The sequence below is a fragment of the Leucopleurus acutus genome (assembly GCF_964270905.1).
Source record: "Leucopleurus acutus genome assembly, chromosome: 19".
NCBI lineage: Eukaryota > Metazoa > Chordata > Mammalia > Artiodactyla > Delphinidae > Leucopleurus > Leucopleurus acutus.
In genome coordinates, this window is record NC_139161.1 from 5,482,293 (window position 1) to 5,503,899 (window position 21,607).

Consider the following 21,607-nt stretch of genomic DNA (forward strand, 5'->3'; position numbering starts at 1 on the left):
GTCTCCAGGGCCGGCTATCCTCCTAGCCTCGGCCTTGCCGTCCCGCTCCAGGTCCTCTTAGCCTCGGCCTCACCCTCCCGCTCCAGGCCGGATGAGCCTGCTGCCTCCGTCTGCCGAAGGTAGGGGCCTGGTCCCACGGTGCACTGTGTGTCGTCCCTCTTCTCTCCACTCCTCCAAAAGGCGCAGCCTTGCCTCCCTGCTCCTTTCCCCGTGGATTAAGTTGCATTGGGGTTTGACTCAGACAGTGACCAAGACCACACGGCATTCACTGATCCATGTCACTTCCTTACGTCCCCGGGATAAGCCTCACTCGTACCATCCACCTCCCTGTAATTCCTTACAGAAGGCATGCACAGAATCTCGTCTTACACTTAGGGAAGCCATATAGGGGAAGCAGCTGTCATGCTAAAGAAACCGCTTGATTTAATTGTTCGTTTACAGCAGCAGCTGAGGCCGTGTGCGCAGGAAGGCCGCGCGCCGCCCAGAACCGGCGGCGGCAGGACGCGAGCTGGGCACAGGACAGCGACCGTTGCCCGTATACTCGAGCTCTTGGTTTTACGTACATTGTGCTCCCCCGCCCTGCATACCCGTTCCTGCCACACTCAGTCAGCCTCCGCTCCTGCTATAGTAGCTCGTTCACGCACAGAAGGAAATTGAAACGCAGCAGGCTGCTTCTGCACCTCCTTTCCTGGTTAGGCAGGCAGTGGGCTAGCTGAGAACAGAATCCCCTAGGATGGCCTTTGGGCGTCTTCACCAGAAGGTCCTTCAGTTCCCCAGACCGACCAGGGGTATTTTTTGGTAACTTCTACCAGTTGACTCTTGCTGGCATAATGGCTCATTTTTCAACACTACAGGAGAAAAAGTTAATGGTGACTTTTAGTAAATTCAAATCCTAGGAGGAAAATCCTAAATTGTCTAGGGCACCCTAGGAGCTGGTTAGCTGTCTTTCTGCTCATAAATGAAGGTCCATTTCTGGCCTGAAAAAGGCCTTGAGGTGCAAGCCCCATCATCACTAACCCAAAGAACAGGGCTGTGGATGCATGAAGACCAGGAAATCCATCATGTGAGGAAAGCAAGGCCTGATAGTACAATTCTCTTGCAGACTAGAGAAGGCAAAGGTCACGACAGTTCAGAGGCCATCTCATGAGTGTAAAACATGATTTTCTTCCTGAGGAACCAGAAGATAACAAGCAAGAAATGTAAGGTGTGACATTCCCTTCCTTACCAAGCCGCCCCTTACCAAGACTGTGCCAAGCCTTAAGGCTATTATGTATAAATAACTCAAGGGATCGTCAGGTAGCAAAATAGTGCATGAAAGATGTTTAACTTATTAGCCTTTTAAAGAAATAAACAGCCTTGTCTGGCAGGAAATGCAAATAAGATGAGGTTACTGAGACCTTAAAAATGGACCAATTTGGTCTCGCAGCTAAACTCCCCCATTCTCTCTTAATTTGCACTCCTAAACCTCAGTCCGATTTTATCTTGCTAATCACCCCTCGTCTTGCCCTCAACAGAGCAGTAGCCCAGCTCATCACCACTCACCCTGTAACACGGGCCCTCTTCCAGGGCCCTGAGCCCCAGGCAGTAAGTGACCGGGGGCTCCTGGGGCTTCATCTGAGGGTGGAGAAGCAGACACTCTTCCGGGGAAGGGGGCTTGTGAGGTTCCCAGGCAGAAGCAGGAGGTGCCGAACCCACTGGCCGGATGACAAGCTGCAGAGAAAGTGAGGCCAAAAGTAAACATTTATAGACACTCCCTGTGTAGAAAGAGGGCAGGGACTCCGGCCAGGCCTTCAGACTGAAACCAGGTTGCGAAATGCCTTCGTTTACGCCTTAACTGCCGAAAGCGTACCTTTTGATGGACGTTGGAAATGGGCTTGTGAATTCCCCAGTGTTGACGATCGCTTCCCACCCGCTGTCAGCGATCCCACTGGGAACCAGCAGGGGTCGCCCTCCTCATGTGCCAGTGCCATCCCAGCCTAGGGCTGTGTACAGAACCCCTAATTAGCAAGAGCTCGGCTGCTCCCCCCAGCGTTCGTGCTCCCTCTTTGGCCTCTGTCAGACTTTACTGGCAGGCCAGCATGCAGACATCCCCACCGGGACCAGCAAGCTTTTTCTGCAGGAGCCCAAACAGTAAATATTTTCAACTTTGCGGGCCATCTGGTCTCTGTTGGAGCTACGCAACTCTGCCATCGTAAGCATGAGGAACAGTCAGACAGTATGTAAATGATGGGCTTGGTCCTGTTCCAGTGAAACTATTTATGAGCACTGGAATTTGCATTTCCACACATCGCAAAATGTTACTTTGGATTTTTCTGTCACCACCTTTAAAAAGTCATTTTTAGGTCCCAGGCTGTACAGAAACAGGCAAAAGGCCAGATTTGACCCCACAGGCTGTGGCTTGCTGACCCGGGTTGGAGGCTCTCGTATCAAGACTTGATATCAGTGGGAGGCAGATCTGTTCCCATAGGGACCAGGCACAACCAGGATGGCCCTGATTCAGAACAACTCTGGACCACGGGTCCTCAGCTAGACCCCAGGTTCTTGAATAAAAACCACACCTGTGTTCTGCAGCTAAGGAGAAGGAAAGCCTCAGGGGCCGAGAAGCTCTGCCTGAAGCAGAGACGACGGAGGTCCGAGGGGGTCTGGGAGGAGCGCCCCCGTATGTGTGCCTTTCCCAGGATCCGGGGAGCAGATGGTGTGAGAGTGAGGGCACCTGGGAAGAGTGCAGGGCTGGGGAGCAAGGGTTCCCCAGGGAACCGTGCAGTAAAGGAGTGAGCCACATCTGCCCCCCTCCTACCTGCACTCACCTTCAGGTAACTTGGGTTGAATAAAAGATTCATCTTGGGGCTGAGGGAGGCATGGAGAGACATAGTTACAGCCGGGCGCTAGGCACCGCCCAAGGTCACTGCTCATTAACACGTCCTGCACCAGCCTGAGGCAGGTTTCCTGTTCTCAGAGCCCCACAGGGAAGGAGCCGGCACCCCAGCCAGGGAGAATTGCAGAGGATGGGGGCGGCGGGTAGGTGTTGAATGTCTCTACTCCTGTTTCTAAGAGCTATACACCCATCCCCAGCAATGGATAGGCACTAACAGGATGGGTTAGAGCTCAGTGCAGCTGACAGCACCAGAAGGGGTGGGCGTAGGGTGGGCGAGAACACCGTGGGTAGGTGCTCGCCGGACACTTCACTCCCCACCCCAGGCCAGTGAAGGTACAGAAGGATCTAGGTCTAGGAGCCAAAGAGTGGGCCCGGCACTCGGGGGAGTCACACTTACTGTGCAAATTGGCATTTGGGTCCCTCAGGGCAGAAGCCAGCCGAGTAGTTAATACACATTATTCTGCGGACGTGGCGATATTTACACAGGGGACCTGCTGGGCAAAGAAAACAGCTAGAAGGATCTTCTTTAGCTAGTGGGGGAAACACACATGTCAAAGCTTACCGGCAAGGGGAAGCACCAACTTCCTAGCCACATGACTGAGATGGGAAAGGGCACCTCAGAATGTGTGGGAGTAGGTGTCAGCTGGCCAGGCCTGAAACAGTAGCGTCAGAAGTGTCCCTAACGCGCTGTCTTGGAGGACTTCCATGGATGTGGGCTGTAACATGCTTTTATTTATTTAGCTGTAGCAGGTTTGGCTGAGCAAAGGCCAACCAATCACACATCTTACTAATCCTCCTTCAGCCTCCCTCCCCTAAAATCCTCCCCGAACCAGGGCTGCCAGGAGCTCAGTAAGAACACCACACCCAGATACCGGAAAAGAAAGGACGGCGGTGCTCAGAGCACGGGGACTCCAACGGGGGCCCTGCCTCCGAACTTTGGCCAGATAGGGACAGTGAAATGTATTTACGTGACACCCAGATGGGAAGGAACAGAGAAATGTCTCCTATGGGTCAGACCCGATGCGCAGGGCTGCCCGAGGGGTCCTACTTCCACCCGGCCCACCGGCCCTCAGGGGAGCTGGTCCCCTTTTCATATTTGTTCAAGGTTACACAGTCAATACATTCTGAAGCCATTGGGATTTGAACCCCAGTGAGCCTGCTCCAAGAAGCCCACCATGCACTGCGGAGGGTTTCCACTGGGGGGAGCTACAGAGGCCTGCTGTGGGATTTCAACCTGGGGCGGACCTCCACAGGCCGCATCAGGAATGTGCATCCTTCCCCTGCCGGGAGACTCCCCCACGTCCCCTAGAGCCCCCTTTCTGTCAGGGCCTCACCGTCCTTGCAGAAACCTTGGTCATACCACGGACAGTCCCGGGTCTTGAAGGCCGGCTTCACATGGAGAAAGGGACATTCCTTGTTGCTGCAGTCACCTGAAAATCCCAGAGTTCTTTGTGCATAAGTGGGTTCATGTTTGCAGTCACTTCCGCCCTCCCGGAACAAGACTGACCCTGCCCCTTGCGTATAAGCCACTTCTCTGCCTTCTGGTGGTCAGCAGCTTTTTGAGGACAGCAAGATATTTCTAAACCTTCCTGCAACCTAAGAAAGGCGGATCGCAATCGTACTGGCTAAGAGGGACCTGGGTGTGAATACACACATCTGCAAGAGTTGGGGCAGGGCCAGATATCCGGAGGTATTTAGAGGCAACTTGGGAGGAAGGAACGAGGAGAGATGGGGAAGGGGAGACCCAGAGCCAGCAGCTTAAGGTCCAGGAAGGCATAGATGCTGCGTGAAGGTGTTGCCGTGCAGGTGGCTAAAGCTTCATCTCTATGATGAAACCTACATGGCTTCCAGAGTAAAGGGGTGCAGTTCTTTCTGGGGGAAATGCCAAGAAGAGCAGAGCACTGCTTCAAAGCTGGCACAGGGATTAAGATAAATGCAACACAGAAGGACACCTGTAGTTTCGCAAAGCCTGTGCCGTAACCTGTCTGTGGATTAGACCAAGACCCCGGGCTCCTAGGAGGAGCCAGCCCTATTTGCATAGACCACAGGAGTTAGGGAGGGAGTCTAAGCACTCTTGGCTTCCCCTTAGGGACCCAGGGGCTCTGAAGGAACCAAGGGGGAAGATTCAGCCCTGTTTTCACCTCATTCAAGTAGAGAATCGGTGAGTGTTTCCAATCTCATCCTCCTTAAAAGCCTACAACTTAACAATGAAAGATCAGGAGAAGTTAAGGGAATAATCCCATTTACCGTCACATCAAAAAGAATAAAATACCCGGGAATACGCCTGCCCAAGGAGGCAGAAGACCTGCACTCGGAGAACCGTTAAGACGCTGATGAAAGAGACTGAAGATGACACCAACGGATGGAGAGATACACCGTGTTCTTGGGTTGGAGCGATCAATGTTATCAAAATGACTGTACTACCCGAGGCAATCTACAGACTCAACGCAATCCCTATCAAATTACCAATGGCATTTTCACAGATCTAGAACAAAAACATTTTTTTTTAATTTGTGTGGAAACACAAGAGAACCCAAATAGTCAAAGCAATCTTGAGAAAGTAAAATGGAACTGGAAGAATCAGGTTCCCTGACTTCAGACTATACTATAACGCCAGTCATCAAAACTATGGTACTGGCACAAAAACAGAAATATAGATGAATAGAACAGGATAGAAAGCCCAGAAAGAAAGCCACACACCTATGGTCAATTAATCTATGACAAAGGAGGCAAGAATAAACAATGGAGAAAAGATAGTCTCTCTTCAATAAGTGGTGCTGGGAAAACTGGACAGCTACATGTAAAAGAATGAAATTAGAACATTCTCTAACACCATACACAAAACTAAACTCAGAATGGATTAAAGACCTAAATGAAGACCAGATACTATGAAACTCCTAGAGGAAAACATAGACAGAACACACTTTGACATAAATCACAGCAGTATCTTTTTGGACCCTTCTCCTAGAGTAATGGAAATAAAAACAAAAATACACAAATGGGACTTAATTAAACTTAAAGGTTTTGCACAGCAAAGGAAACCATAAAGAAAACAAAAAGACAACCTAAAGAATGGGAGAAAATATTTGCAAATGATGCGACCAACAAGGGATTAATCTCCAAAATATACAAACAGCTCATACAGCTCAATATCCAAAAAACAAACAACCCAATCAAAAAATGGGCAGAAGACCTAAACAGACGTTTCTCCAAAGAACACATACAGATGGCCATTAGGCACATGAAAAGATGCTCAACATCACTAATTATTAGAGAAATGCAAATCAAAACTACAGTGAGGTATCACCGCACACTAGCCAGAACGGCCATCATCAAGGTCTACAAATAATAAATGCTGGAGACGGTGTGGAGAAAAGGGAACCCTCGTGCACTGTTGGTGGGAGTGTAAACTGGTACAGCCACTATGGAGAACAGGTTCCTCAAAAAACTAAAAATAGAGTTACCATATGATCCAGCAATCCCACTCCTGGGCATATATCTGGAGAAAACTATAATTCGAAAAGATACATGCACCCCTATGCTCATAGCAGCACTATTCACAGTATCCAAGACAGGAAAGCAACCCAAATGCCCACTGACAGATGAATGGATAAAGAAGATGTGGTACATATATACCATGGATTATTACTCAGCCATAAAAAAGAACGAAGTAATGCCATTTGCAGCGACATAGATGGACCTAGAGATGATCATACTAGGTGAAGTCAGTCAGAAAGAGAAAGACAAATACCATATGATATCACTTGTATGTGGAATCTAAAGAAAAAAAAACACAAATGAACTTATTTATAAAACAGCAATAGACACACCGACAGAGAAAACAAATTTATGGTTACCAAAGGGGGAAGAGGGGAGGGATAAATTAGGACTTTGGGATTAGCAGATACACACTACTCTACGTTAAACAGGTAAACAACAAGGACCTACTATATGGCACAGGGAACTCTACGCAATATTTTGTAATAACCTATAATGGAAGAGTCTGAAAAAATAATATATATCTATTATAGAATATATATATAGAACTGAATCACTTTGCTGTGCACCTGAAACTAACACAACATTGTAGATCAACTAAACTTCAATACATTAATTAATTAAAGCCTACAACTTAGCGCTTTTCAGAGCCAAAAGGAACGCCATAGTGTCAATTCCACTGGTTTCCGAGCAGCTCCAAAGAGATCTATTTTTTACATTGGGCTTGTGCAAAGCAAGGTTCCACCTGAACCTTCAAGAGTACCACTCCTTCCCCAGGGTTTCAACCCCACTCTTACCCAGTTCTCTCATTTCACAAACGAGGACACCAGGTCTCTCGGCCAGCAGGTGGCACCGCACCCCACCCGCCCGTCTGCCTGTCAGAGCCCCCTGCCCAAGGTACCTTTGGGACGAGCACATCCCAGAGCAGAACCAAAGCCCCCGGGCTTCCTAGCTCCTTTCAACTGCCCTTTCCCACTCCTACATCTCCCCAACAGTTTTTTTTTTTTTCAGGCTCCGCGGCCATGGCTCACGGGCCCAGCCGCTCCGCGGCAATGTGGGATCTTCCCGGACCGGGGCACGAACCCATGTCTCCTGCATCGGCAGGCGGACTCTCAACTACTGCGCCGCCAGGGAAGCCCATCCCCAACAATATTTTTTAAGTAAAACGATTTACTTCCAATGAGAACTGTAATTATGCTTTGATATTAGAAAAAGGTATTCATTCATTTATTCCAAGAGCAAAAAACACGGGTTACCTATTGTAACCACCAGTGTATACGTCCGCCCTCACAGTAGGGATTATTTGAGAGCAGAGCGGACCTAGTTCTATTCCCGTATCCATGCCCAGCACGTCCCCAATCCCCCAAAGAAAGCCAACCAAGGTTTTTGAAAGAATAAAGGGGCATTTTAAATTAAGAGCTTTTTAGGTGACGCGACCAAGGGGGACCAGGCTTCATATACACTTTGTCCTTTCTTACAAGGGACACATGCGGGCAACTCTCATGAATTGCCACCGCCAGGTCTCAAGTCCGAGGAGAAGGCAGGAAACAGAATTTGAGCCTGGGGGCTTCCCTGGTGGCGCAGTGGTTGAGAGTCTGCCTGCTGATGTAGGGGACGCGGGTTCATGCCCCGGTCTGGGAAGATCCCACATGCCCATGCCGCGGAGTGGCTGGGCCCGTGAGCCATGGCCGCTGAGCCTGCGCGCCCGGAGCCTGTGCTCCGCAACGGGAGAGGCCACAGCAGTGAGAGGCCCGCATACCGCCAAAAAAAAAAAAAAAAAGAATTGGAGCCTGGGGGAAGCACTTACTGCCCTTGGGGGGTGGGGTACCTTCTTCCTGGATACCCAGGAATGCCCCCCCATGGACACTAATGAGGAACAGCTGCCCACAGCCCCCCGACGTTTCAAAGCCAGGCCGCCTCAGTCAGAGGTGTCCCTGGAGGCTGGCCCAGCTCTCCCTCCAAGTCCCTCTTCGGAATACAGTTTGAAAACTACTAGACTAGATCATCCTTAAGGCTCCTTCCAGCTCTGAAAAGCACTGAACTGTAAAAGTTTATGGAGAAAGATAAGACCTGAAACACATGCACAGATCCCGTTCTTAAACCGGCAGTGGCTTCCCCCTATGTAGCCCCTCAGATGACAAAAGACTTGAGTCAGAGGGGGGTGACATGCGGGTCCAGACCTGACCACACAAGGTCATTTCAGGGGCCAAACTTCTGAAGCTCGCGATCTCCCGTTTACAGTGACTTTCTATTGCCAATCAGTGATGCCAGTTTTCCATTTACCGAAGCGATGTGAAGTTTTCTTCTAAAAGAGGAGTTAAAAATAGCAAGACGGTCGAAAGAGGAGGCGATGGTGCGCGTCGATGGGGCAGGTGCTTTGTGGAGACCTGGAGCACCGTGAAAGTGCTTGCTGTTTGGGAAACACTGGCTCCGACCCACCCCAGCCCATCCCGGGGCTTGAGAGAGGGCGTGTTCAAGGCTCGTTTCCAGACAGCCCGTCTGGGTGCGTGAGTGGACCAGGAGTGGACCAGGGAGGGCAACCATTCAGCCTTTGATTCCAGCCCTCTCCCTCCCCCGGCGGGACCGGCTGCGTGTGCCCGAGCCTGCTGGGGCAGTGAAGCAGGGCTCAGAGGACAGTTCCAATTTTTCTAGGGGGTTGGAGAAGCGGGGCCCCCGCGGCCTGGTCTGCCCACCTGGGACACGCGAGGCCTCCTTTGGGGGCCCCTCCCCGACTTCATCCCATCCCTCGGCCCCCACTGCTACCCTCCGGGGTGGGTGGGGGGGAACCGGGAAGGGGCATTACCGACCGAACTTGGAGTAGAAGTAGCACACGGGCATCCTGGTGACGTCGTACTGGTGCAGGAACTTGCACTGGTCGCCCTTCTTGCACAGCCCCCGGAGCCAGTGCTTACACACCACCATCTTCTCCCCTCGGTCGTGCCGGAAGGGGCACAGCTTCCCTGGGGACACCAGAGCACCCAGCTGGGGGTCCCCGCTCGCCTAGAGCCTGAGCCCAGCTCACCCCTGGAAGGAAGCCCCACCGCCCCTTCCCCTGGAGCCTGGGGGAGGCTAGAACTGGGGGCCAGACACGGCTTAAAACACAGCTTCAAAGCCCTCTCTGCCTGGCATGGTGCCCTGGCCCTTCTCGAACCCCGGGGAGCCCCCAGGCTGTCAGGACACCTTCTGCAGCACCTTCCACACCCCTCCCCTCCAGCCTGACGGGGTGCTCCTACCAGACAGCAGAGCCCTGGTTTCCAGCCCTGGCCCCCCGAGCCGCCACCCATCCTAGCAAGGTGCCAGCACAAAGCGAGGCTCATAAAGGACCTGTTGAATTCACGTCTTAAAAAACCAAATGGGGCTTCCCCGGTGGCGCAGTGGTTGAGAGCCCGCCTGCCGATGCAGGGGACGCGGGTTCGTGCCCCGGTCCGGGAAGATCCCACGTGCCGCGGAGCGGCTGGGCCCGTGAGCCATGGCCGCTGAGCCTGCGCGTCCAGAGCCTGTACTCCGCAACGGGAGAGGCCACAGCAGTGAGAGGCCCGCGTACCGGGAAAAAAAAAAAAAAAATGTTCTGTTTCCTGATTCCAGAGATCTAACATGGTGACGTAGGAGCCAGCTTGGTAACAATTCAGAAGGAACTGGAAATGCTACATTTCACCCTTTGTCATCTTCACTCAGGTGGTCTTGCCGTCGGCAGGAAGGACACCCCTCGGTTTCTTAGCAGGACCCGTCTCGTGCTTGGCCACCTCTCCGATAGAATTTGTGGGGTGCTGGGGAGGTGTTCTTCTTAAATAGCCTTACCCTCCAGCCCTGGCCATTGGCTTGCCTGGGTCTGACTTTCCAGACCTAAGAACAGTTTTATTTCTTTGCAAGAGGGTATCTCTGTGAACCACTGTTCTAGAGACTGGATGGACCAAGCTGAGGAGACAGGACCCCAGGAGGCATCACTAGTCCTGGCTTCACAAAGCCTGGAGTGGCCGACAAGCTCATTTCCCTCCTCACCCCATCGTCCAGGGCTGCCCCAAACATGGACGAGGCATGTGGCAAAAATGGCCCTAGGTCCCCCCCTGTGCCTGGGCCCCTCCTGGCCTCCCAGCTTCCCAAGAACAAAATCACTTGGATCCCAAAAGCAGGTCCTAAACTCATTCAGAGTTTCTTAACCTGGATCTCTAGGGGGGACTGGAGACCCCCAAATTGGAGGCAACTGGGGGCAACTGGGTTTCCATCGGAAGAGCCCGTGAGTGGTTCAGGAGGCAGAAGCAAAGCTGAGAGCCGCTGCTTTTCAGTCAGGTACCCCACACCCCCCGAAGCGCTGCTTTTGGGGAGAAGGGTTTGGAAGAGCAGTTTTTCCGTTTTGTTTTGTTCTTTTGGCCACGCCGCGTAGCATGAGGGATCTTAGTTCCCCGACCAGGGATCAAACCCACGCCCCCTGCGTTGGGAGCTCGGAGTCTTAACCACTGGACCGCCAGGGAAGTCCCCATGGAAGAGCATATCGTTGAGCCACGTTGGGATGGGGGAGAAATAAGGATGCTTGTTGTAGCATCTCAGAGACTGTGGCCAGAGCTTTCTTAGGACACAAGAAATGGATGCAGGGACTTCCTGGTGGCGCACTGGTTAAGAATCCACCTGCCAATGCAGGGGACACGAGTTCGAGCCCTGGTCAGGGAAGATCCCACATGCCGCGGAGCAACTAAGCCCATGCGCTACAACTACTGAGCCTGCGCTCTAGAGCCCGCGGGCCACAACTACTGAAGCCCGCGTGCCTAGAGCCCATGCTCCGCAACAAGAGAAGCCACCGAAATGAGACGCCCGCGCACCGCAACAAAGAGTAGCCCCCGCTCGCTGCAACTAGAGAAAACCTGCGTGCAGCAATGAAGACCCAACGCAGCCAAAAATAAATAAACTTATTTTAAAAAAAAAAGGAAATGGATGGAACGGCTGAGCAGGTCCCAAATTAATTCGGAGGACAAGAGTAGGGGGAAGGAAAGCACTCCCCCGGCTGGGGGAAAATAAATAAGTTGGCGGCCTCCTGGGAGCACACAGCTGACACCCACAAACAATCCCACCTCCAGCAGGGCAGAAAGAAGGGAATGTCTCCTTCAGGGCAGCCCTGCCTGCCCTAATCAGTGGTAGTGAATCAGGGAAATGCTAGGGGGGTGGGGGAAGGTAGGCTTCTGCACGGAGCCCCCAACTTGCCCTTTGCCTACTTTTTATAAGACTAAAATTTTGCCCCGTCCCACCTTCCCCTCCCCAGGTGCAAATCCAACACCCTATTCCAGGCCAAGCTGAACCCCGTGTGGCCTAGACAGCCCCCGCTGCCACCCACCCCCCACCCCAGCCCCACCTGCTGACCCACCTTTCTCGCAGAGCCCTTTAGCGAAGAAGTTGCACACAGCTGAGCCGGACTCTGGAAGGAGAAGAAGGCAAAGGAGGGGCGCAGCTTCTCCAGAGGCTGTGGCTGTCAAAGGGCCCTCACCCCTCCAGCAGCAAGTCTCCCTTCTAGCCACCAAGTCCTGGCCCTTGGGTTGCCGGCCTCAGGAACCAGCCTTCAGCCTCCACACCTAAGCCCCCCCAGCTCTGAAACGGAGGTGCTGGAAGGGCCCAAGGCCCCCTGGGAGCTCGGGAGGCCAGTGTGCTTCTTCCCAACTTCTTTCAATTTACCTCTCTCGGGTCTGCTTGCCCAGAAGCCAGCCCCATTTTGTTTTTTTTTTTTTTTGGAGTCGTGGAAAGGATGTAAGAGGGGGGCCTGAGAAGCGAGGGGCTAAGCTGGGGCTCCCAGATGGCGGGCCCAAGCCCTCCTGCTCCTCCCTGGCGAGCAGCAGAGAGAAGGGGCCGCCCCATCAGGGAGCCAAGCAGAGGGGCCTGCAGAGAAGGCCGGGGGGGGCGGGGAGGGAGGGGGAGGGCAGGGGGGGCGGCGGGGTCCCCGTCCTCACTCACTGTCCATGCCCTGGAAAGGCAGGAGTCCAGTGCCCTTCTGCATCTCTACATCCTTCTCGAAGGTGAAGGTGATCTGCTCCAGCCCTGCAATGACCTCCTGCATCCTCTCTCTCCTGCTGGGGCTACTAAAAGTTGCTCAAGCCGCCCGCAGATGGGCCTAATATAGCTCATCAGAGGCCCTTAAGGGGCCAGGCTCTGATGCGGAACCCCATCTCCCCGGCTGACTGCCGAGTTATACTCCCCAGGCACAGCTAGACAGGCGTTACCTGATGCAGGTGCAGACGCCCCAGGGCCCCAGTCCCCTACACCTGTACCTAAGTCCCACTCTCAATGCACGCTGCTGGGGAAGGATGAGCAAAGCCCCACACGCTGCTTATCTCTACATGTTCTCAAAGACGCCCATGCAGACGTTACCAAGCCTGTGTTCGTACTTTTTTTTTTTTTTTTTTTTTGCGGTACGCGGGCCTCTCACCGCTGCGGCCTCTCCCGTTGCGGAGCACAGGCTCTGGACGCGCAGGCTCAGCGGCCACGGCTCACGGGCCCAGCCGCTCCGCGGCACGTGGGATCTTCCCGGACCGGGGCACGAACCCTTGTCCCCTGCGCGTACTTTTAATGTAAAGACACAGCCACAGGTGCGCTGTGAGGAGAGTTGCACAACCCAGCCCCGGCGAGGCTGCGCTGAGTCTTCTGGATTCGCGCGAGCTGGCGCCTGGGAGCCGGAGGGCCTGGGGGCGGAGCGAGCGGTGCAGAAGGAGGGAGCCCCCCTCGGCCCCCGCATTTCCCTTCAATCAGGCCCCAGCCCACCCCTCCCTCTGGGACTCCTCACGCCCCTCCTCTGGCCTGAGCGACAAGCCAGAGTGAGCTCTTCACGGGAGAGGGAAAAGGACCGACTCCAGAGGACTCGGAAACTGCGGGATGAATAGCGCTTTGTCTACCACGCATACGATCCCGTGCTGGGCCGGGGGGTGGGGGGAGGTGAGACCAGCCGGAGGCCGCGGCCTCGCAGCCCGGGCTCCACCCGCCACCCCGGCGCCTCCCACCCCTGAGAAAGTGCTTTGTAAACGAAATCTCTGTGCAAATGTTGTTTTATCATCATTACACCACCCCTGCCCCCAAGGCTGGGGACGTCGGAAAAGGCTTTCCAAGGAGCATCTGCGGGCTCTAACTGGGGCAGGCTTCCCCCTGCCCCTGCTCTGGCCCCCAGCAGGCCTTCCCTGCCGATGGAGCTGAGGTTTCAGAGTTGCTGCGGGGCGATGCCCGCAATCCAAGCGCCCTCCTTCCTGGACGCAGCAGGGCGAGGCGGGCCGCGCCCTGTAGGCCTGCGGCCGGGCCAGCAAGAGGGAGCCTGCTGGCTTTTGTTTCCGCCTGGCTGTGGCTCCCACACTCGTTCTTTTGAACCCTGGATCAGAAAAGAAAACGGGCCGGAGAGATAGACACCTGGAGCCCAGGCGGGGCTGGGAGGGGCAGGGAAGGGATCCCGGAGTCTCCCGAAGCTGGGAGCTCCCTCCAACTGCACCCCAGGGAGGCAGAGGGGCAGAGGGTCCCTGGGATAGGCGGCCTTGCTTCTTTGGCCCTTTTCATGTACATTGATTAGTCTCCAAAACACCTTCATCTGTGGACACAAGCTCATGTCAGGCTCCTTCCTGCCAACCTGGCAGGGGCAGCTACGTGAGACCATGGAGGCCCAGCAAGGCCAAGGGCACATGGTTGGGAAGGTAATAATGATGCAATTCAAACCCAGGTCTCTTGGTGATTTCCTTCCATAAACATCCCAGAGCATCTCTGTGCCAGGAACTGGGGACCCCAAAACAAAGGACTGTGTCCCTGCCTTCAGGGATGGCCCAGTCAAGTGGGGGAGACTTTCACCAGCATGGTTGTACCACGGCGGGTGTTGGTAGCAGAGGGACAAATGCCGAGAGGGGAGCTCGTCGTGCAGGGGCAGGCACGGGTGGCGGGGAGGGCTCTCGGAGGAGAGACGGGTGGCAGAGTGTTGCGGAGGAGGGGCCAGCGGTGTGAAAGCATGGGGCCACGAAGCAACGTGGCAGGGCGGGGGCACGGGCAAGGGTTTGTTTCGGTCGAAGCGTGGGTTTAGAGAAGGGCAGTGTGGGGACAAGACTTGGAGAAGGAAGTAAGGCCTCGAAGCCAGAGTGCGTTTCAGGGCTCGGTTATTATCACGAAGCCAGCGGGGAGCCCCTGCGGGGCTAGGAGAGCAGCACACAGCACCCTGAAGAATGGAGTGTGGGGAGACCACTTAGTGATGATAAAAAATAAGAATTATAGCCCCGGAGACATCAGCGGGGTTGCCTCTCAGCACCTTGGTGGCCCGTAGAGTTCATCAGGAGGGCGGAGAAGGAAGGAGGCCCGTGGAGACCCCGCCCTCCATCCACACCCAACCTGGCAGCTCCCCTCCTCTCCCAGCCAGGGTCCCACGCCCAACACGGGCTCCCGTCCCAGAAGGTATGCACAGGGTGTGGCATCCAGGGACTCCCTCCTCCCGCTGCCTCACTGTTTATTTTTGCGGCGAGCGGGCCCACATGCATGGTTTTTGCTTCCCCAAAATACCTTCTGTAGTGGGTTGACTTGTCTCCCCCAGGATGATACACCAAGTCCTGACCCCTGGTACCTGTGAACGTGACCTTATTTGGAAACTGGGTCTTTGCAGATGCAATTAAGTTAAGGGTCTCAAGGTGAGATCATCCTGGAATTCTGGTGAGTCCTGAACCCATGACTGGTGCCCTTATAAGAGAAAAGCCAAGGAGATCGGAGACGCTGAGATACAGAAGAGCCCCAGAGGAGAAGCCTCGCAAAGACGGGAGGAGACTGGAGGTGTAGAGCTACCGGGGGACCCCACAGGTGGCCGCCCTCACCAGAAGCCAGGAGAGAGGCACGGGCCACTCCTCCCTCAGAGGCTCCAGAAGGGGGACTTCCCTGGTGGTCCAGTGGCTAAGACGCCACGTTCCCAATGCAGGGGGCCAGGGTTTGATCCCTGGTCAAGGAACTAGATCCCACGTGCCGCAACTGAGAGTCTGCATGCCGCAACTAAACATCCCGCACGCGGGCAATGAAGATCCCGCATGCTGCAACTAAGACCCAGCGCCGCCAAATAAATATTAAAAAAAAAAAAAGAGGCTCTAGAAGACACCAACCTATGACACCTCAATCTTGAGAGTAAATTTCTATTGCTTTAAGCCACCACCTTTGTGGCCATTTGCTATAGCGGCCTCAGGAAACGAATACACCTTCCCACTTGGAAACTGAGTTTCGGAAGTCCTCGCCCCTTTCACAGATGAGCAAGGAAAAATGCAGAGAAGCTGGGTGATTGCCAAGGTCCCACAGCTAATGAGCATCAGAATCGGATCTGGGTCTCCCACCTCCCAGGCACTTTGCTTCTCCTCTGTCTCTCTCAGAACCGGGGGAGCTGCCCACCTGACACCCCCCGTTTATACTCCTACCTCACGGCTCCCAAGTGGACCATCACCCTCATTGTGCAAAGACACAAAGCGAGCCCCAGGCCAGAGGAACCCTGGCAATGCCTGGAGGAGGGGCCGGCCTGGGAGCAGGGGGTCCGGCTCTGGGGTGTCCCCTCTGGAACCTCCCCATCCGCTTTTCTGCGCCCTGCAGCTGGTCCCGAGCATTTGTGTTTTCATTTCTCAATTAATTCATGGCTGCGAAGTGGACGCACAAGTCACTGCACAAACAGTGGTGTGAATTTTTCATCACCATCATTATGAGGTTCTCGTTTAACTCTGGCTTCAGATTTCCCGAATCATCATTCCCCAGCTCCCTTCCCTTTATAAATGCACAGCTCTGAAAAGCAGTGGGTGCAGGGAGCTCTGGAATTCTCTGGCTGCCTGGAACTGGCCGAGGTCATCCCGCCCGGCCCAGCCATGGATCAGTCCCAGCCGGTGCTTTTCTGAGCAGAGTGCGGCCACGCCCCCTCCACCCCAGTACCCGTGCCTCTGCCTCACTCCCCACTCGGGACCTGAGTTGGTGGAAAAGGGGCGGGCTGGCATCAGACAGATCGGGGTTCACATCCTGGTTCTGCCTGTCCCCAGTCTGCCATCCCAGGCCAGTCATTTAATCACCCCTCTGAGCTCCAGATTCTGCATCAGTAAAATGGGACCCACATGTGACCTCCCTGGGGGGCTGAGGTTAGTGAGAAGTCCACGCGGAAGCCTGACACCGGAGGTACGTGCCGTGAAGTATGAGCTGGTGCTCAAGGCCCCAGGTGTCCGCCCCTGGGTCCATGGGGCCACCCCTTCTCCAAATGTATTCCTTCAGGCCGCTGATAAAAGGTGCTGTGAGGGGCAGGGGACTCCACGCTGTCCAGGTGCCACTGGAGGGGCCGCTCTAAGTCCCGTAGGGACGGGCCTGCCGCTGGAGAGCTGCTGGGAGAGGCCGGAAGTCAGAGGAGCCCCGGGTGACCCACAGCTGCTGCTCTGGCCCAGGAACAATGAGCCAGCGTGCCCTGCCCCCTCCACTGCTCTTTGTGCCCGAGATGCCACTTGGCGGGGACAGCTGTTGGCCTCCCAGTAGCCACTTGAAGTGCAGGGCAGGGAGGTCCAGCAGCTGGGATGGTCCTGCTCTGTCTTTGCCCGGGAGCTTGGCCTCTGGGAGTCCGGTGGTTCTAGAAACTCCACTCTGGAAAAGGCATCCCTCTTCCCTAGGGGCCGTGGGCCCAGTAACAGGACAAATGACCCTGCCCACATTTCTCATCAGGGCCTCCTCTGGTCCTCACTGCAACCACTCAAGTTGCTTCTGCCCATTTTACAGATAAAGAAACCAAGTCCCGGAGGGGTGAAGCAACTGCTTAAAGCTCACACAGCCAGTAGATGTCGGAATGGGGACCTAGACTCCCAACCATTGCTCCTAATTACTAGGACTTCATCAGGGGAGTGTCACCATGTACACTGCATTCTCTCTAATTCCCACAAAACCCCAGAAAGAGGCATTCTTCTTTCTCTTCTACAGTCGAGAAAACCAAGGCTCAGTGGCTTACCCGAGCTTCCCAAAGACCATCAGCTTGGTCTGCGTGACCCCAAAGCCAAGCTCCTTCCAGCTGACCAAGCTGCAGTGCAGGAAAGGGCCCCACCCCTTGCCAGGCTGGTGAGACGATCAAGACCCCTGAGGCCTGAGACTGTGCCCGGGCCTATCAGTGGGCATGTGGATTATATTTCTAGCCAGAGAGTCAAGGAGACAGGCCCTTTTGGGCTCAGGGGGGTCAGTCTCGGCCCAGGGGTGTCCCAGTAGCTTTTCTCCTCCACTGAGAGAGAGAGAGAGAGGTTAAGATTTTTTAAAATATAAATTTATTTATTTATCTATTTTTGGCTGCGTTGGGTCTTTGTTGCTGTGCGCGGGCTTTCTCTAGTTGCGGCGAGTAGGAGCTACTCTTCATTGCGGTGCGCGGGCTTCTCACTGCGGTGGCTTCTCTTGTTGCGGAGCACGGGCTCTAGGCGCGCGGGCTTCAGTAGTTGTGGCACGCTGGCTCAGTAGTTTGGCTCACGGGCTCTAGAGCGCAGGCTCATTAGTTGTAGCGCATGGGCTTAGTTGCTACGCGGCATGTGGGATCTTCCCGGACCAGGGCTCGAACCCGTGTCCCCTGCGTTGGCAGGCGGATTCTTAACCACTGCGCCAGCAGGGAAGTCCCGAGATTGAGGTTTGAAGATACTACACTGCTGGCTTTGAAGATGGAAGGTGGAACCATGAAGCAAGGAATGCAGGCGCCTCCAGAAGCCGGAAGAGGCAAGGAGACAAATTCTCCCCTAGAACCTGCAGAAGGAAAGCACGCCTGCCAACACCATGATTTTAGCTCGGTGAAGGCCCTCTCTGACCTCCAGAGTTATAAGACATACGTTTGTGTTGTCTCAAGCTACTAAATTTGTAGTAATTTGGTACAGTAACAATAAGGAAATGACAACAGAGGGGAAAGTCACTGATAAACAGGCAGTTGAATCCTACGATGTGGGACACAGGGGCATTTGCAGAACTACTACAAGACCACTTAGCTCTCACCTGGGTGGCAAGGACAGGTTTCTGCGAGGATGAGAAACACAGCTGTGACAGGTAGAGCGTTGTCAAGGTGGTAAAGGACAATGTTCCCAGCAGCAGCAGTGCATTTGGGAAACCGCTTCTGGTTCTGCAGGGCTGAAACTGGCAGGTCGGCTGTTGAAAGAGGTTCAAGGAGCTGGGGGCTTGGGAAGGGCCTTGACTCTGAGGCCTTGGGACTCACAGAAGGAGCTGGCAGCACTGGGTCTGCTCAGGGTAGAACGTCAAGATAAACCATAATTATGAGCAAAGTTCTAATATCTATTCCTGCATCCCGGTGAATGGTCCTGTGTACCTCCTGGGGTGCGTGAGCCCCTCACCCTCACTTGGAGGAGGGAGGGGAAGGTTTTTCTAGAACACAGGCCGCCAGCTGGTCGCCGACACCGTGATGGATTGGTTCTCCCTGTCCCGGCCTGGTGCACTCACTGTGATGAATTGGGGTCAAGGTCACAGGTTTGACCTGCCTTTGGGTCAATGGAGTTGGGAAGAAAAAGTCCATTTTCATCACGAAAGACTGCCCTCTGGTCTGTTATCTCTAAATGATTCTTGGGTCACAAGGCACACAGACAGGGTACAGATGGAAAAACCCTCCAGGGCCTGACTGTTGACAGGGAGTCAATGGTGCCCACGCTGTGTACAAAGCCCAGCGGGTGTGGGTGGCAGGAGCGGGCAAGCAGAGGGCAACCCCTCCCCGCTCCCTGCCTGGGCAAACCACCCTGACCCCTGGGTGGGGGGCGGGGGATACGGCAGGGCCCCGGGGGAGAAGCTCGCCCACCCTGACCTTCCCTCCTGTTGGGTGTTCATCAAATCCACCCAGCTGCCCTTGCTCTCGCTCCTTGACTTGGCTTTGAATTCCATCTCTGGCCCACGACTCCCCATCTAGATGAACAGTTCCAAGCACGTGGGGACTCACCCACTGTCTGAGTCAGCTCGGGATCCACGGACGGGGCATAAACAGCAAATATTTAGTTCTCTCAGTTTGGAAGGCTGGAAGTCCAAGATGCAGGTACCAGCATGGCTGGCTTTTGGTGAAGGCTCTCTTCCTGGCTTGCAGAGGGCTGCCTTCTCACTGTGTCCTCACATGGCAGATAGAGAACGTGTTCTGGTCTCTCTTCCTCTTCTTATAAAGACACTAATTCATCATGGGGGCCCCACCCTCATGACCTCATCTAAACTTAATTACCTTCCCAAGGCCCCGCCTCCTAATACCATCACACTGTGGGACGACCTTCTCAACACACTCCTCACTCTGACCCCAGGATGGGAAATTAGAAAGCCACCTCCGTGTGGCTGCTTCTCAAATAATACCCACATAGTAACACACGGGTTCGAGGTCTGGTCCGGGAAGATCCCACATGCCACGGAGCAACGAAGCCTGTGCGCCACAACTAAGCTCTAGCCTGCGCTCTAAAACCTGCGAGCCACAACTACTGAGCCCATGCACCACAACTACTGAAGCCCGCGCACCTAGAGCCCGTGCTCCACAACAAGAGAAGCCACCGCAATGAGAAGCCCATACACCTCAACGAAGAGTAGCCCCCGCTCGCCGCAACTAGAGAAAGCCCGCGCGCAGCAACGAAGGCCCAACGCAGCCGTAAATAAATAAATAAATTGCATCTCTTGGATGAATGACTTGGACGGCTTGGGTCTGACGCTCCATAGAGTTGGTTTTACTGATCTGCATCAAGTCTTTGATTTGCCCTGAGCGGAAATGCAGCTTCATGGGGTTTGCATGACCTTATCTGTTATGAGACTGTTTTGAAGACACTGACTGGGACCCCACCCCTGTCCCCTTCAGAGATCTCACAGGGATCCCTCTCAGACCTCAGTGTCAGAAAAAGCTTATTCTGGGATTGTTCCAACCTCATAGACTTCGTGAGTCTTGTAACGGGTGGATTTCCCTTTTCGCTTTGACTGATAGGAAGCTCAGAGCCCAACTTTCAGTCCACTTTGAGCACATTTCTGTGTACCACACTCTTGGTTCATTGTTCTGTTTGTTCAAGGCTTGTTTTCTCTCTGATCTATTTTTTGTCCTACTGTATTTTAAGTATTTTTGTAAGCTGCCTTCAATCCTTTTTGGAACAAAGCAGGGTAAAAACAAATCGAAACACAACACAACAAAACAAAATTCAGCAGAGCCCTGTGGGCTTGGCGGGCCTTTTGTGTTTTTTTTTAAAGATAGATTTTATTTTATTTATTTATTTTTGGCTGTGTTGGGTCTTCGTTGCTGCGTGTGGGCTTTCTCTAGTTGCGGCGAGCGGGAGCTGCTCTTCGCTGCGGTGCGCGGGCTTCTTATCGCGGTGGCTTCTCTTGTTGCGGAGCTCAGGCTCCAGGCGCGTGGGCTTCAGTAGCTGTGGCACGCGGGCCCAGCAGTTGTGGCCCGCGGGCTTAGCTGTTCCGCAGCATGTGGGATCTTCCCGGGCCAGGGCTCGAACCCGTGTCCCCTTCATCGGCAGGCAAATTCTTAACCACTGCGCCACCAGGGAAGCCCGTGGTGGGCATTTTTTAGCAGAGCAAGTTCATTTCAGGGTTGGAGTCCCGCCGGGAAGGCAGCTCTCCCTGGCTCCTCCTGCCTCTCCTGGGAGTCTCCGTCTTGGAGAACAGAAGCTCCGTGTGTAAGAGCAACAGGCTCCAGAGGCAAAGCCTCCAACCTCCATCTGCCTGCAAATACCTTTCCTCCCCCAAAGCGTTCTTCCCAGTCTCCCGTCTGGCTGTTGGCAGGAAGCCACAGGGCCTTGAGGAGCCTGCAAAGGGGAAGTAGAGAGACGAGCTCTCCTGCTTTTATTCCTAACTTTGCTTTCCTGCATCTTTTGTTTTAAATTCTTTCTTTTTTTGTTGAAGTAGAGCTGATTTACAGTGTTGCGCCAGTCTCTGCTGTACAGCAAAGTGCCTCAGTTATACACATAGATACGTTCTTTTTTTAATTATGGTTTCCATTATGGTTCATCCCAGGAGATTGGATATAGTTCCCTGTGCTATAGGGTAGGACCTTGTTGTTTATCCACGCTTTCCTGCATCTTAACTCAGGGTCTCCGGGGTCCAGGGATACCTTGCATGCAGGTTATCGCTGCGCCAGGAAGGGTCCCCGCCCAAGTGTGGAGTCCGGGCATTTGGGAGGCTGCTGTGTGAAGGCAGAGGTAAGCCGGGGAAGGGTGGGGGTGCCACACACACACACCTGAAATAGCCAACCCCGCCCCCTCTGCCACCCCGACAAGGACCGCACTCCCAGCTCTGCCCCACGCAGTCTACCGGCTC

The 21,607-nt window shown here is 54.2% G+C and overlaps 1 protein-coding gene across 1 annotated transcript; it reads right to left on the reverse strand.

The window, feature by feature from the left end:
- Window positions 1-3,268: 3,268 nt before the first annotated feature.
- CPSF4L (cleavage and polyadenylation specific factor 4 like) lies at window positions 3,269-12,410 on the reverse strand (the record flags this gene model as incomplete). Its single annotated transcript, XM_082860158.1, has 5 exons — window positions 3,269-3,366; window positions 4,210-4,305; window positions 9,181-9,333; window positions 11,727-11,777; window positions 12,308-12,410. 5 exons carry the CDS (start codon window positions 12,408-12,410, stop codon window positions 3,269-3,271), a joined length of 501 nt encoding a protein of 166 aa, XP_082716284.1.
- Between the last annotated feature and the right edge of the window lie 9,197 nt (window positions 12,411-21,607).